Below are 14288 nucleotides of genomic sequence, written 5' to 3'. Positions count from 1 at the left end.
AAAGTACAGTAGGAGAAGAATAAGAGAAAGGTGGAGGACAGAAGAGCCGAGATAAGGATCAGAGTTTAAGGAAAGTAAAAGAAAGAGAGAGCAAAGGAGATGGGAAGATGACAGGTGAAGAGGACAAAGAGAAAGCAGAGAAGAGAAGTGAATGAAAGAGTGCTGGGCGACACAGAGTTTTATCCATCTATTTAAAGCTTGAGTGAGCAGCACTGGTGGTTAAACCAGCCAATCAATTGTAATGCAGGAGCACTGCAGCACATTTGGCACCTCGCTTTCACTTTCCCCAATACGCCTATGACTTTAGAGAATAATTCAAAATGCACAAGTAACAATCATATTATACATATTAAAATAATTTTTCACAGTTTTAGCCACATTTTGGTAAATAAACAGGTTCCCTGCTGCTTATCTGATTTTTTTTCCCCCCCAATCATAAAGAACTAGAAAGTGTAAAGAATTTGGGGCCTGGTTCTGTAAGTATGGCCTGTGAGTATTATTTTTAATTGTATTATAAACACTAGTTTTTGGTGTTGTATTAGGCTGTATTTGCATAAATATAAATGCACTGATTTTGGGTGAATACAGCTTTTTAAAGTGTACTATAATGGCAGAGTTGTGCTTCCCTGACAGACTTTTATAATCTGACTTTGAGAATCCGTTGGCCTACACATCCATAAACAATGCATGGCTGTTGTAATGCTTTGAACACTTTGCTGTTGCTGTAAACCCAACTACCATCTGGTCAGATCTGCTTTTATATAGTGTAGGGGGTGATCGATATACTCCTTGGTTGGTAGCTCGTGCTCAGAGACCACAGCAAATACATAAAAGAGAACACAGTCCCTGCTGAAATCAAATGTTGTGCTGCATCTCGATAAGAAAGATAAGCTCAACTGAGTGAACGTGAAGATCAAAGTTAACCTCTTTAAGCTCATGGTTAAATAATACACTTATATGATTATCTAGAAGAGATTAATAAGCTCTCTGCATACACATGAATCATTGTGTTAATGTTTTGTCTAAGCGGCACGTCTTTTATGTGAGCCAGTTTTAATAAATGTCTCACACATTAATTTTCAGGCGCTCCAATAATAAAAACCAGTACTTCCATCACGCTGGCTATGTTACATATGGTTACAGTATATCTGAAATGTCATCTTTCCGCTCTTACATAACTGACAAAAGCAAAATCGGCTAAATTATGACTGTAGTCATTCACTTTGTGTTTACATGTCAAGCTTTTAAAGATGTAGTATTTAACTTTTTTATATACATATGTGTGTTAGCCTGTGCATACCCAACAATGGGCCTCTGTCATATTTTATTAAGTTACAGTGAGACAGGAGGGCATCGGGTATAAGCCATTATTTCAAATAATTATAGACGCAATCCTCAGCAGTCAGTAATATAGTATTATATGTTTAGATCAGGGATGTCAAATTCATCCCAGTTTGATCTCAAGTGAGCCGTAACAGTAAAGCCACTGCAGAAGAACCTAATAAAAACATTCTGAAAACGTTCACCTTTAATGTTTTATTTGCTTTTGAACCAGATGATGATTAACCAGAGATGTCTCAAGAAAGGTAAGCCCAATTGGAACAATAAGTCTCAGTTTTTCCACAATCATTCAGTCGACGGCCATACTCCCCTCTGCTGATGCAACTCAAAGAAATGCTTCGGCACTGTTTCTTGGCTTAACTACCTTACTTCGGTGTTGTATGGCAAGCCATGGGTAATGGCTTTTTCAGTAAGAAGGCTGTAATACTACCTGAATACTGACAATGACTCCGACCTCTCTGGCTCACATGAAATAGTCTGGATAACTGATCTCATGACCTCATGCATTTTTAAAACACACAGAAAAGGTAAAAAAAAATATGGTAAACAGACTGCATTTTTACACTTTTCTGAGCAATATTTACACATCCCCATATTCCACACACACAATGCTTTTCCCAACACAAATACTTTCAAACAGAGAAAGACAGTTTTAGGGATCTGTACCTTCTCCAAAGACACTTGGACATACAGCATGGACAACAAATCACCAATCTGCTCTACCTTTTGAGCCATAATTGCCCTAAATTATGACCTCCTTTTCTGCAATTTTCACACTTTGCAAAGAGTTTTGGTGCTCCAGATTGAACCTTTTAGTGGCCCACAGATCAAAGGTTTGACGCCCCTGGTTTAGAGGAATACTCCCAGTGGAATACTGAAGAGGGATTCAAAACTTTCCTGCTTTTGTTTTTCAGGAGATAATAACTGTTAACTGTATTCAAATGATGTTATTGTTGTAGTCCCTTAAAAATGAAGCTTGCAAATATGGATGTTTAACATCCTCAGTCTCCTCATTTCCTGGATGATCCAGTCTCGTACATATATTTCAGCCATTTAACTGCTGCAACACTTCCTGGCGGAAAAGCACATTGCACTTGTGGCTGTAAAATTTTATCACAATTATAGCTGACAGTAAATGACCCTACTCAACTTTTTTTTTTTGTCTTCGCAAGACTTTTTGTTCCTCTTTGTTACTTTAATGTTCCTTAAGAGGCAAGTAAAAGTTCCTAGAAAAGAGGATGGTAGGATAGTGGAAGATAAAACACTCCTCTTATGTCCTCTAATACTGGACGAATGCCAGGGTGAAGTGCAGTGATTGGGCAATAAAGATAGAGTCCAATAGTAGAGGCCACAGTGCCAGCAAACCCTGTCAGAGAACAGACCGCGACCTCAATTTAATTGCTGTGGAGCTTTACATACTGTAGGCCAACAGGATATTTTTAGTAACCTGTGTGCACGGGCGTGTATATTCCTTTATCCATTCTGTGCTCAACAGTTCGCCATTGTTTATGCTCCTCAGATAAAAGGCTACTTTCAGCTGCTCCCTTATTCATACGGGGTCACCATGGCAGTTAGCTCTGCATATTTGATTTGGCAGATTTTTACATTGGATGCCCTTCATGACGCAACCCCGGGCATCCACGTGTCTCCACCCGGGGTCAAACCAGGGATATTTCGCTTGTTAGGCGATCGTGTTAACCACAGCTTTTTCTAATAACAAATAAGCTTCCAATTAAACAAACAAGCGCTCCAAAAACCATTCCCAAAGGACAAATCCACAACTGTTATTAGAAGAACGAGCATCACTTTTTTAGGCTTTGATACACTAATTAAAAAGGTGTTTCGTCTCTCTTACCTTGGGGGGTTAGAAATAAAAACAAGACAGGGAGACAGACAGAGCTAAAAGACAAACATATCAAGAAGAGATTAAAATCTTCCCTCTATGCTTTGTGAATGTTGCTCAGGGTCTTACTATTTGGCCTCAGGGAGGTTCTAGATCCTGGGATGTCAGAGAGCAGTGACAGAGGAATGAAAGCACAGAGAGCCTCTGGGAATGCACAGTGAAAGAACAGAATCACCATCCAGAAAATTAATTATTGAAAACACGGGCAAATCATTTTATTGTGGATGTAACTGAGGAATGGAAAAGATAAACAGGCTGTTACAGTTTGAATGTCAGAGATAAAACCACATTGGCTTAAAGGAGAAAAATATCTGGAGAGAGAGAGAGAGAGGCTATTGACTATCACTTACAAGCTGAATATTCATCACTGCCAAGCAACTATTACACACACACACACACACACACACACAAAAAACAGTGCATGCACACTCACATTTTATTGTGAAAATCCCCCGAAAGAGGATGCTTTGTGAAGCTGTTGCTGGCAGCAAAACAATTTTAAAAGGACACTATGAAAGCAAATAATCAAAGAGTCTTTGAAGAGCTTCAAAGAAAAGGTGCAAAGATGCTTTTAAGGACAACATGCCTACTAGAGCACCTTAATTTTTGGTGGAAGTTGTTAATAGTCACGGATGAAACAAAGTTACTGCCAAAGCTACCTAGCCCGTCTTCCTTGAAGCATGTTTACACTTCTTACCGTGAAGAACTGAGAGAGTCAAAATAAAATACAATATGCATGAAATTGTCTTGTTTGGCAAGAAGATGCACTTTTAAAGCATTCAAACAATACTTGATGTTGAAACTGGAGGGTCTTGTTGCCCCCCCGAGAAAATAAAAACAGGAAGTCAGCTGAAAGAAGTTGCCGATAACAACAAGTCAAACCTGATTATGTGGTAGACAGAACCAGACTGATTTAAGCGCCATACAAGCGTATGTGGTATATATGCAATGATAACTTCAGGAGTTCAGGCAGGTAGCCTGTTATGACTAGCTGCAGCAGGCTGGAGTGCAGCTGAGGGTGGTAGTTAAGTATTTTTCATAACAACAAATCAAGTTAAATCTAGACCAGGATGGTGGATGATAAATGTTGGGCTAGCTTAAGGTCATTACTCAACTCATCCCGAGAAACCGGTGAATGACTAAACATGCCCATCTAATCCAAAGTTGAGCCATTTCAATCAAAATCATAAATGTGAAAATGTGGAAGTGCCAGAGAAATAGTCAGCAACACTGTCAATCTTGGGATTCATCCTTTGGAGACCATGAATAAGAAAATTTTGGCTTTCTTTTTTTTTTTTTTTTTTTTAGATATTTTAGTATGAGGCCTGTGGTGAACCAGAGCAGACAAACACGGCCATTCAAGCATTTATTTTGAAGTCCCTTCAACCTGCATCATTACACAGTTTTGTAAAAAGCAGTCTGTAATTTCCTTTTTCCTTTTCTTCAAAGCAATGCAAAAAAAAAAAAAAAAAAAAGTGATTATAGACATTACACCTGCAGGCACCAGAAACCTGAATGGCAAGGAGCTAATCAGTAAGGGACGTTTGTCATTTTATTCACTCTAGAATTCTTTAAAAAATAAATAAATAAAAAATTTTTTATGCTTGTGCAGTGTCAAGTGGGCTCCTTAACTGTGTTGCTCCCAGACAAGTAGCTTGTGTCAGTTTGACCTTTAGTCAATTTCAGGAGAGGTCACAATGAAAGCCCAGGCTTGACGTACAGTTTGATTTTTGGCTCATTGACACACTGTGATCTCGTCCTGTCTTTTTCTCTGTTCACACAGACACACACACACACACGCACACACACACAGAGGACAGATCTGACCTCTTGCCTCACCCTTCAGTGTCAGAGATAATTAAATGTTTCTGCACTGTCCTAGACTGTGGCATTCATTAATCTGAAGCTGAAGAGTGTTTGTGTGCATGCGCGTGCGTGCGTGTGTGTGCAAGCGTGAATAATCTCACACAGATATAGCCCAGTTTTTCCCCTGCTTCTATCGTCTCTCCTCTCCTGTTGTTAGTAATTAATCTCAGCATTTTATTATTGTTCCTGGAAAAATTACACAAACAGCAGTGAACATAATCAAATTATGTATTTTTTATATCGACTTTGCATAAAGTGTGCTGTATGTGACTAACTCACAGCTGTGATCACTCTGTTTTGGAACTAACGTATACCCAATCAAAAGCAGCACCACAACTGACACTGCTTTCATCATCAAGATGACATCAAACACAAGAACGTGTAAATAACTAAAAAAATAACCAGACGTCCACCACAGTTTTCTTCCAACGCATGTTTGAACTCACAGAAAATGCACTGAAAATGTATCTAGGCTTTCACAACATCACAGGTCTTTTTTTTAAAGGGTGGATTACTATGTGATACCATGTTGTTTATCTCACACTGAAATACAGATAAAAAAAAAAAATGTAACTGGATAACAAACAGAACAAAGTGTGTAGCTGCTGACAGGATGCACTTCAGTTTGCATGTTAATTCACCAACTGCTTCCATGCTTATTTTTCTGTTTTGCAGCTCTTGTCATTTAAGGTGCACTGTGGATCTTTAGTGGTGCAACAAATCTTCCAAATAGCGTAACAAGCACTCTCAGGGGTGGCCATTGCAACTTGCTACCCCGGTGCGTGCTCTCGAAATAATTCACTTAGTTCTGTTCTGTGAGTTCTGTGGTTGTGCCATGTCAGTATTTTCTGCTGAGTGGACATATGAGCACGTCTAATATTGTAAAACAAGTTGGCCATGCGTTTTTCACAATGCTAATCTCTCACTAAGCATATGGTAAAAGGCATAGAGCTTTGAAAAGCTACTTCGAAGTTATGTTTAGTGACACCAAAATGCACTCATTGAGCTGGATTTTCATCCAGGTGTGGAAAACATTCCTTATGTTTAAAATTATGTTTGTCCTAAAATGGGGGAATATTATATAAAAATGTCTGTAATCACATATTGATTATTTTATTCAAAATCTACTGTGGTAGTGAACAGAGTAAACAATAAACTACAGTTTATTGTGTAAATAAGTGCCCGCCCACAAAGCGCCTGATAATCTGTGATCAGTCTGTAGGTCTATATGACAAGTAGTATTATTCGAACCTAACAATACAGATTAGCTAAATCTGAATAGGCACACAGGTTTAAACTACAAGGACGGGATTGCTACAGGCTAAAAATACCTCGTGCCGTAATGAGAGATGAAAACAAACAAACATAGATTAAATTAAAAAAAAAAAAAACACCTCACCATCCTGTGCTGTCGTTCTGGCTGAGCTGGAGTGCACTTTAGTTTTTGGGTCTCCGTATCGGCCAGGTTCAGCCACTCGCTCTGAATGAAAAATCATGAGAAGAAAACAAATTCATTTAAAACACAAATTCATTTAAAGTAAAAGTTTAATATTTATTGCATGGGTTTATTTGTATTGGAAGAAAAAACAATGCAGTTGAGTAAGATGGGTGAAAGCAGCCAGCGTGTTCTTCCAAAAACATACCCTCCTATACCTAAAATTTGGAAAGAAAGCAAATACCGGTGTGTGACAATATGCTTGACTTTTATATCTCTACCTTATGCTTTAGCTTAATAACTTTACAACCCAACCAAGAGTATCTCTTTATATCATGCCTCTTAATCACCAGAACCACATTCAAAAATTCATCGCCAAGGTTGGTGGAGAGGCAAAGTGACAGAATTTTTCTTAGCATAAAAGAGTAATTGTTACACTATTCTCTCCCTTACACACTCACAGCAGTACAACATCCCACATGGAAGGGAGCCAGTGTCTGAGCACTCCCTCAGGGAGGAAGCAGAGCAGCCAAACACTGAGGTACAGGAAGTTTGTCATTTCTGTCTGTAGGCTGTGACATTAACACCCAGAGATGATTAACTCCCCAAACTCATCCATCTCCTGTATTTATTAGTGAGCAGGGCTTTTGAGTGGGGACTGACCACAGACTGTATATAATGATCAGGAAAAGTGTGTGTGTGTGTGTGTGAGAGAGAGAGAGAGAGAGAGGCAATACTTAGTCCAACTTTTGTCAATATGCCCTCTATTCATTATTCCTCCATTCTCTCCTTTTTCCCAGACTTTCTCTTCTCCTCATTATGGGATAGCTTTCTTATCTCTGAGTTATCCTCTCCGCAGGCACTCTCTCAAGTGTTCTCCATGGGCCTCATGTCTATATATCTCTGTATCCTCCTCTGCCTCCTTCCCTCCTGATACTCGCCGATGCCACTGTCACTTTTGCATGCTGGCGTTTAGCCTGAGGGCTCCCTGCTATAATGGGTTGCAACACTGCTCACATCCTCTGAAGTTTATTCATCCTATAATTTACAATTATCATCAGAGGCTCTAGTGGCCGAGGGGCAAGAAGGGCGGAATCAAAACACAAACACAAGCATTCGGTCGTCCCTCTCTCTATGTGTGATCTACTACTGTGTGCATCTCCCCTTAAAAACAGCTTGTTCAGCACTGTCCACATACTGCAGTTTACTTTATTTTGTTGTTGGCTTTAGTGGGGTGGGGAGGAGGGTGGTTAGGGCAGTAACAATTCACTCCACTCAATGTGGTCTGCTGACATTTGCCCTTTCTTTATCATCATTTTTGTTCCTTCCATACCTTTACAACCCGTTCCATCCTGGTTGCACAGGTTTAATTGCTTTGTTGCGATGATTGGCTTTGTCTGTTCGTTAAACTAACAATACCCTCGGTGTGACTGTGTGTATTTACTTCCTCTGCATCTCAGCAGGCTCCAGGTATCATTGATTACCTCAGCTGTGTGCGCATTTGACTGGTTAATTTGCTGTGTATGCCGCAAATCAGTGTAGCATGTATGTGTGCTTTTTCTTTGATAATCCCTTTTATGTGCCAAGGCTCAACACCACAAGAGCTCGCTCCTCTGAAAGAAAGAGATAAGGGCTGAGCTGAGGGTCATGGATATTGAGTCATTTTTTATGATGTGGCCAACAAGCCATTAAAATCAGAGCGGTAAACAATGTTTAAAGAACGCCTGGTGAGTGAGCAACAAACCCTTAGCACATTACACCGAAATGAGATATTTGTTCTTGCTCCAGCACACACTCCATTTCATACACTGAGCTGAGGTGCTGACTGTTGTTTGTTGTCCTCTATGTCTCTTATCAGTTTCCCTCTTTCTAATTCTTTTAGCTCCTCCAGGCGCAGATCAAAGGCAGGTTTATGAGAACGTATTAAGAGGCAGTGACAGAGTTACAGAAGATTAAAGATGGACCAATGAGAAATAGGAACTGACAGACAGAATATCTTCAGAGAGACTGAGACTTAGTGAATTGGAGAAAGAGCTGATGAAATATATAACAACGACGAACACTCTGCTGGGAAAACGCAGTGTCATGTCTAATCAGGCCGATTGGCAATTTGGAAGCTCCAGATTTTCGGGGCTTTGTTTGTTGCTGGCGCTGCCAAACCCGAGCGCATCACAAATGACTTTGGGCTCTGATGCCAAAACGGTCCCCATAGCAACCACTAATTCATTATGTAAACTAATAAGAACAGACAGAAGTGGTAAACACCTGAAAATTGAGAACTTGAATTGTATTGTTTTCTCTTTGCTTGTATTGTATCCTCCGGTTGTATCCTGGTGCCAGTTTGACTCTCCTGTGCTCCTCTGGACTGGCTGTGATAATGGGGCACTGTCTGGCATTTGTAATCTTCCCTTTGACTCCCCTCTCTGGATAATGCATTGCAAAAACCAGCACACAAATCTGTTGGGCAGGCCCATACACAAGAAGCCAGATTCAAATAACCAGAATACTGTTTCTGCCATTGGTCTTGCTGACAGCACATCTGTTATCTGCTGCCAAGGCCTTCCTCCTCTCCTATCATCTCTCTGTCTGTCTACTTGGGTTGAAAAGCCTGTTAAGCACAACTCTCCAACCATTACTGATAGGACTGAAATTAATTCACATGTAGAAAGTTATAAATAATAATTCAGTTTGACTGGAAGAGGACTGAGCTGCCCTGGAGGACACATAAGATTCAGGTTTAACTGGATGGATTATTAAGTCCAGGCAGTCGCTATGGAGAGGAGCAATAGATGAGGAAATGGTGTGTCTTGGCGAGAAATGTCTATAATATATTGCAACATGGTACACAGTGTTAAGTGTGTTACAACAAGGCCAGAGAATCAAGGCTGAGACACTGGTTAAAAAATATTTCTAAATTCATGTAAACATCAGACTGTGTGATCTATATTTGAGAGTAAGTAAGTAAAAGCAGTAATTAAAGTGTGTGCGTGTGTTCCAGTGTGTCTCTGACTTCATATGCCTCTGCTCTCTTGTGATGGCAAAAAGTCACAAGTGATAAATGTAACTGCTTTTAAAAAAAAAAAAAAATACTACAGCAGGTTTAATTTAGGTTAAAATATGCTGTAATTAATTTCAATGATCAATATCATTTTGCACCTCAAGATGTAAAAAATCACCCAATGTAGCATCCAATCTGCACTCAGTATATTGTGTTGAAGGACTGAATGAAGCAGTTGTCAAAAGAATGGCTGGAATTCTTGGCAAGTGACCACTGAGCCTCTTTAGGGAAAAGTTTTCTACGAGCAGACTCAGAGGAGAAACAATTCACCTATACTTTTACAAAAGGTTCAAATCCTTTCCAAATCAGAAGCGCCTTGTTTCTGTTAGGCACAAGAATACATTTTTACCAGAATCAAATTTTTCATGTGATGGAATTTTCTCAGTTGTAATTAAAATTTGATTAAAAGTTGAGAGTATTCTAGCAAATTGTTTCTGTAGTTTTAATGACATGAAGCTTCAGCTGCTGTGGTAAAACATTTATCTTTTTCTAAATTCGATAGCTTCTTCCTGATTGTTCCTGGGCCATTTTGGGGCAGTTCTGGCACACTATGAAACATAAGCCCTGATGTGAGTACAGCAGATGTCTATGTAATCCACCTACAGGATAAGCTGAGCTGTCTGGGACTCCGGCCAGTGTAACCCCCACAACCCTACCTCCTCAGAGAGCTGTAGAATTCAGTATTAAGTGCAACACGTAAAGAGGCCAAATAGTTTTTAACCGTCCATGACTAGAAAACAGGCAGGTCAACGAACTGTCACCATGGAAACAAATTCATGCACAGCAAATTATCTGGGCACATGCAAGAGGGAGACAGGAAGGGTTTGTAACATTTAACTGCTATGTGGGATTTCTACAAATTTTGCTTTTAGGAGACATTTAATTGCAAATTTCTGTGTGGTTTCTCAAGCTGCATGATGGCATAAAAGAAGGCACTAGAAAGGGTCATAAATAACATCGACCAGAAAATCACTGGCCACGTCCTTCCTCCCTGAAGGACCTCTACAGCACCTGCTGTCTCAAAAGGGCACGCAGCATCTTGCTGGACTGCACACACCCAGGACACCGGGTGTTTAAGCTGCTGCCCTCTGGCAGGAGATTCAGGCCGCTGAGGTCATAGACAATAGACTCAGGGCAGCTTTTAAAACAGGGCAATAGCTCTAATCAGTGCACATACATGATCTGATTAGCTCCTTTTATTTCTGCACATATATTTTAATCTTTGCGCATATTGTATATTTTATTCTGTATATGTATTATTGTGATTACTGCTTGTCTTTCTTTAGCACTGATGTAGGACAGTATTCCAATTTAGTTGTAGTATTGCACAAACTGCGCATTGACAATAGAGTTTTTAAAAAAATAATTCCTATCTTTCAATCCCATGCTATGTGCACTTAACCAGAACACTATTATTTATTATACAAATTGATATTTTGTATTTCTCATTCAGAGTACAATTTCATGAAAATTCAGACATTATCGTCTTTAACTGTTAACAACTCAACTTTATGTGTTGACAAAAAAAATAAATAAATAAAAAAATAAAATATATATATAATATATATATATACATATATACATATAATAACTATACATATATATACATAGATATAGATATATATATATATATATATATTATAATACATATATACATATATATATATATATATATATAGTATATAGATATATATATATATATATATATATATTATATTTATTTATTTCACATAAAAATCTAGCAAAAAAAAAAAAAAAGACTAAAGCTGGAAAATATCCATTCAGAGCTGGTCACATTATCCTTTATGACTGTGACTAAAAATGAATGCACTAAAAAACTGATAAAAGAGAGCAGAGTCATGAATACAGCTCATGTAGAACAGTATAAGAATAGTAACCAAACATCTTAAAAACTTAATTAAATCTGCATGAAAAAAGCCAAAATGAACTCTCACAGACTTTCACTCTATGCGCATATTTACGACACTGTGGTATTGTTGATTAACAGTTAGCCATTGTTCATCATTATGTAATTTCATGTGATGGAACTCAATACGTCAGAAATAATTTTAAAAAAAAAGCGCGACAGAAAGGATGAGCAGCTACAGAGGACTATTAAGTGAAAAAATGGCATCCTGAAAATATGAACAAGAACAAATGAACCGGAAGAGACAATTTTTGATCAAATGAAGGAAACGTTTTAAAGAAAAGGTAGAAGAGAGAAGCAGAAAAGGCAGATTTTGGCTGGTTTAGTAAACTGCCTGTCAGCAATAAACAGGAAGTTAAGTTTGTGACTACTTCAATCTTTGTGGAAATATTTTGAGATTTTTCGAGCTGAATGTTTACTTTTAGCTACAGGCTATTACCAGCCATATTATCAAGCCAATTAACAAATGGATTTATACATGACAGGTTAACAAATCAAAAACTAGCCACAGAATGAAAGCCATTCTACCTGCAAGAAAAAAATGGGTATCTTTTATTTAATTATTTCCAAATTTGCATTGCTAAAACCTCCAGTGAAGTAGTAAACACCTACAAACAATGGATTTAAAGCTAGAAACAATAGTTTGATTTGAGAAACTGTTTGATTCAGTGAAATTAGTTGCAAAGAGGTATATTACAACTTCCATGTAATTGATTTGGTCACTAGTAGATTGCTGAAGTCATCTGTGGGTTCGCAGGAAAGATGGGGACTTGTCTGCAAACACTTGCCAACTACTTTCCAAATGGTAGGGAAACTTGAAAATGTGCAATGCAAACTGTAAACAGAGAAAAAAAAATTGCCTTTAAATAAAAGTTGCCACCACTGGAACCAACAAGTTTCAAAAGGTGCAACTTTTATGAAGAAGGTGCACCTTCTCCATTTCCAGTTCGTGTTGCACTTTTCAAAGTTGCACTACTGCTTGGTGAGTAGTTGGCAAGTGTTTGCAGACAAGTGCATCTTCTATAAAAAACTATGGGCAGCCACGCCAAACCTTCCAGTGACAAAGGAATCGCAAGGGTTTTCAAATGCAGCACCTCTACCTCGTGGAGATGAATTTCACCTATCTGCTACCAGCAACCTCCAGCATCTACTCACCAGTCAGTTGGGGAATACACATTTTCACAATTGCCAGGGAGTCAGTCACTGGTCTCTAGGGCTGTGCCACTGCATCCTTAATTGAACACCATTTTTTTTTTTAAATATGTAAAGTGGCCAAAACAGTTTAACCATCCATGACGAGAAACCAGGCAGATCAATGTACTGTCACCATGGAAACCAGTTCATGTACTTCAAATTATTGTTCCATCTGGGCAGATGTAAGAGGGACCCAGGAAGGATTGTGACATTTTAGGTTTCTGTATCAGTGGTCTTTTTAACTGCCTAAAATAAAATAAATAAATAAATTACTTAAATTTCCAAGTATGGTGAGGCTGGTAAAACTGATGTTTGATAGGAGGAGAGTATCATCCATTATTCTGTGAATACACCCTTTAAGCCATTTAAGTAATTACAAGAGAGCTATTGAGAGCATGTTGCATAATGCGTCTTTAAGTCTCCAATGCCGATAAGCTTTTTTCAAGCAAAACCATCAATAACAGAAAAAAAAAAAATGCAGAAAAAAAATCACACTATTATTGTATAAATGCAAAAGACAAAAAAAAAATTACCATCACCAAACAGGAAAACAGACAGATGTTAACAGGACTGCATGCAAAATTTGTCAACAATGCAGTCCCATCCTAATTCTAGTAACTGATTTTGATGGTTTTTGAAATTAGCAGGTGTAATTTGAATTCAAACACATGTTCACTGCAAAAACAAGCTACTCAACTGCTGGACATCATGAGGAATGATATGTCTGGAAAATAGATTCACCACCGGTGGATGTGATCACTCAGCATTACCAACAAGCCATTTGTGATAACACTAATTTCATCCATGCTACCCATCCTACAGAGGTGAACATTAATTGCAGAGTGATTCATCAGGGAGTGGATTTTGCCCCAATCAACCTTCCTGCTGCTGATTAGTCTCCAAGGACGACCAGTGACTCATTAGTCAAACTGAAACTAGCAGGTGCACACAATTGTTTTTGTTGTACTGACCTCCAATCAAGTGCTGTGATTGCACGCCATTTCAGTATCATTAGAAATCTGACCACACATTAGATTATATAAGAGTTAATCCTTTTCTACATATTCTTATTGCAGTGGATCTTTACATTCACTCTGTCTTGTGTAGATGTCTACCTTTTGATTTAGACAACTTAAATTCTATATTTAAAGCTTGCAGGATGACCAAAATGGCTCCGAATGCTAATTAAGATACTGATTTTTGAAGCCATTAAAAAAATTATAGATGGTTGATGAGCCAGTTTTGTTAAACTGTTTACATCATGAATAGTTCAAAATCCACTGATAGGGTCTAAAGGTGAAGTTTACAGTTAGGAATGAAATGCCTGCAGTATCAGCTGGGTAAAAATGGGACTGACTGAAGAAGAAATTCAGACACACGATAACAGCAAATGTTCCCAAAAGAGGACCAGATTGTTAGATTGATTCCTCATGCTTATTTGCTGCCTAATCATTTAGCCATCCATTACTCCCAGCTGTGCTGTTTATGTGGGAGTAACTGCAGAGTACAGTTTGAAGGAGCGCAGAAAGGGCAGGCTGTTTTAAACTCTGCAGCAGGGGAGCAG

General features: G+C 38.5%; 2 protein-coding genes across 2 annotated transcripts in view; one reads left to right on the top strand and one right to left on the bottom strand.

The window, feature by feature from the left end:
- The window catches only part of LOC115787475 (testican-1-like), a 43439-nt gene extending 30717 nt beyond the window's left edge, over positions 1 to 12722 (bottom strand). The window contains exons 1-2 of the mRNA XM_030740206.1: positions 12686 to 12722; positions 6510 to 6590 (exon numbers count right to left, since the gene is read on the bottom strand). Of these exons, the coding sequence (XP_030596066.1) occupies positions 6510 to 6590; positions 12686 to 12707 (103 nt within the window). The 5' untranslated portion in view covers positions 12708 to 12722. The remainder of the gene's footprint in view (positions 1 to 6509; positions 6591 to 12685) is intronic.
- Positions 12723 to 14039: 1317 nt separating this feature from the next.
- The window catches only part of LOC115787169 (protein bicaudal C homolog 1-like), a 9608-nt gene continuing 9359 nt past the window's right edge, over positions 14040 to 14288 (top strand). The window contains 1 exon segment of the mRNA XM_030739748.1: positions 14040 to 14064. Coding sequence (XP_030595608.1) covers positions 14040 to 14064 — 25 coding nt within the window.

This window comes from Archocentrus centrarchus, chromosome 10, assembly GCF_007364275.1.
Source record: "Archocentrus centrarchus isolate MPI-CPG fArcCen1 chromosome 10, fArcCen1, whole genome shotgun sequence".
Lineage (NCBI taxonomy): Eukaryota > Metazoa > Chordata > Actinopteri > Cichliformes > Cichlidae > Archocentrus > Archocentrus centrarchus.
This window is presented reverse-complemented; position numbering and strand designations above follow the sequence as displayed.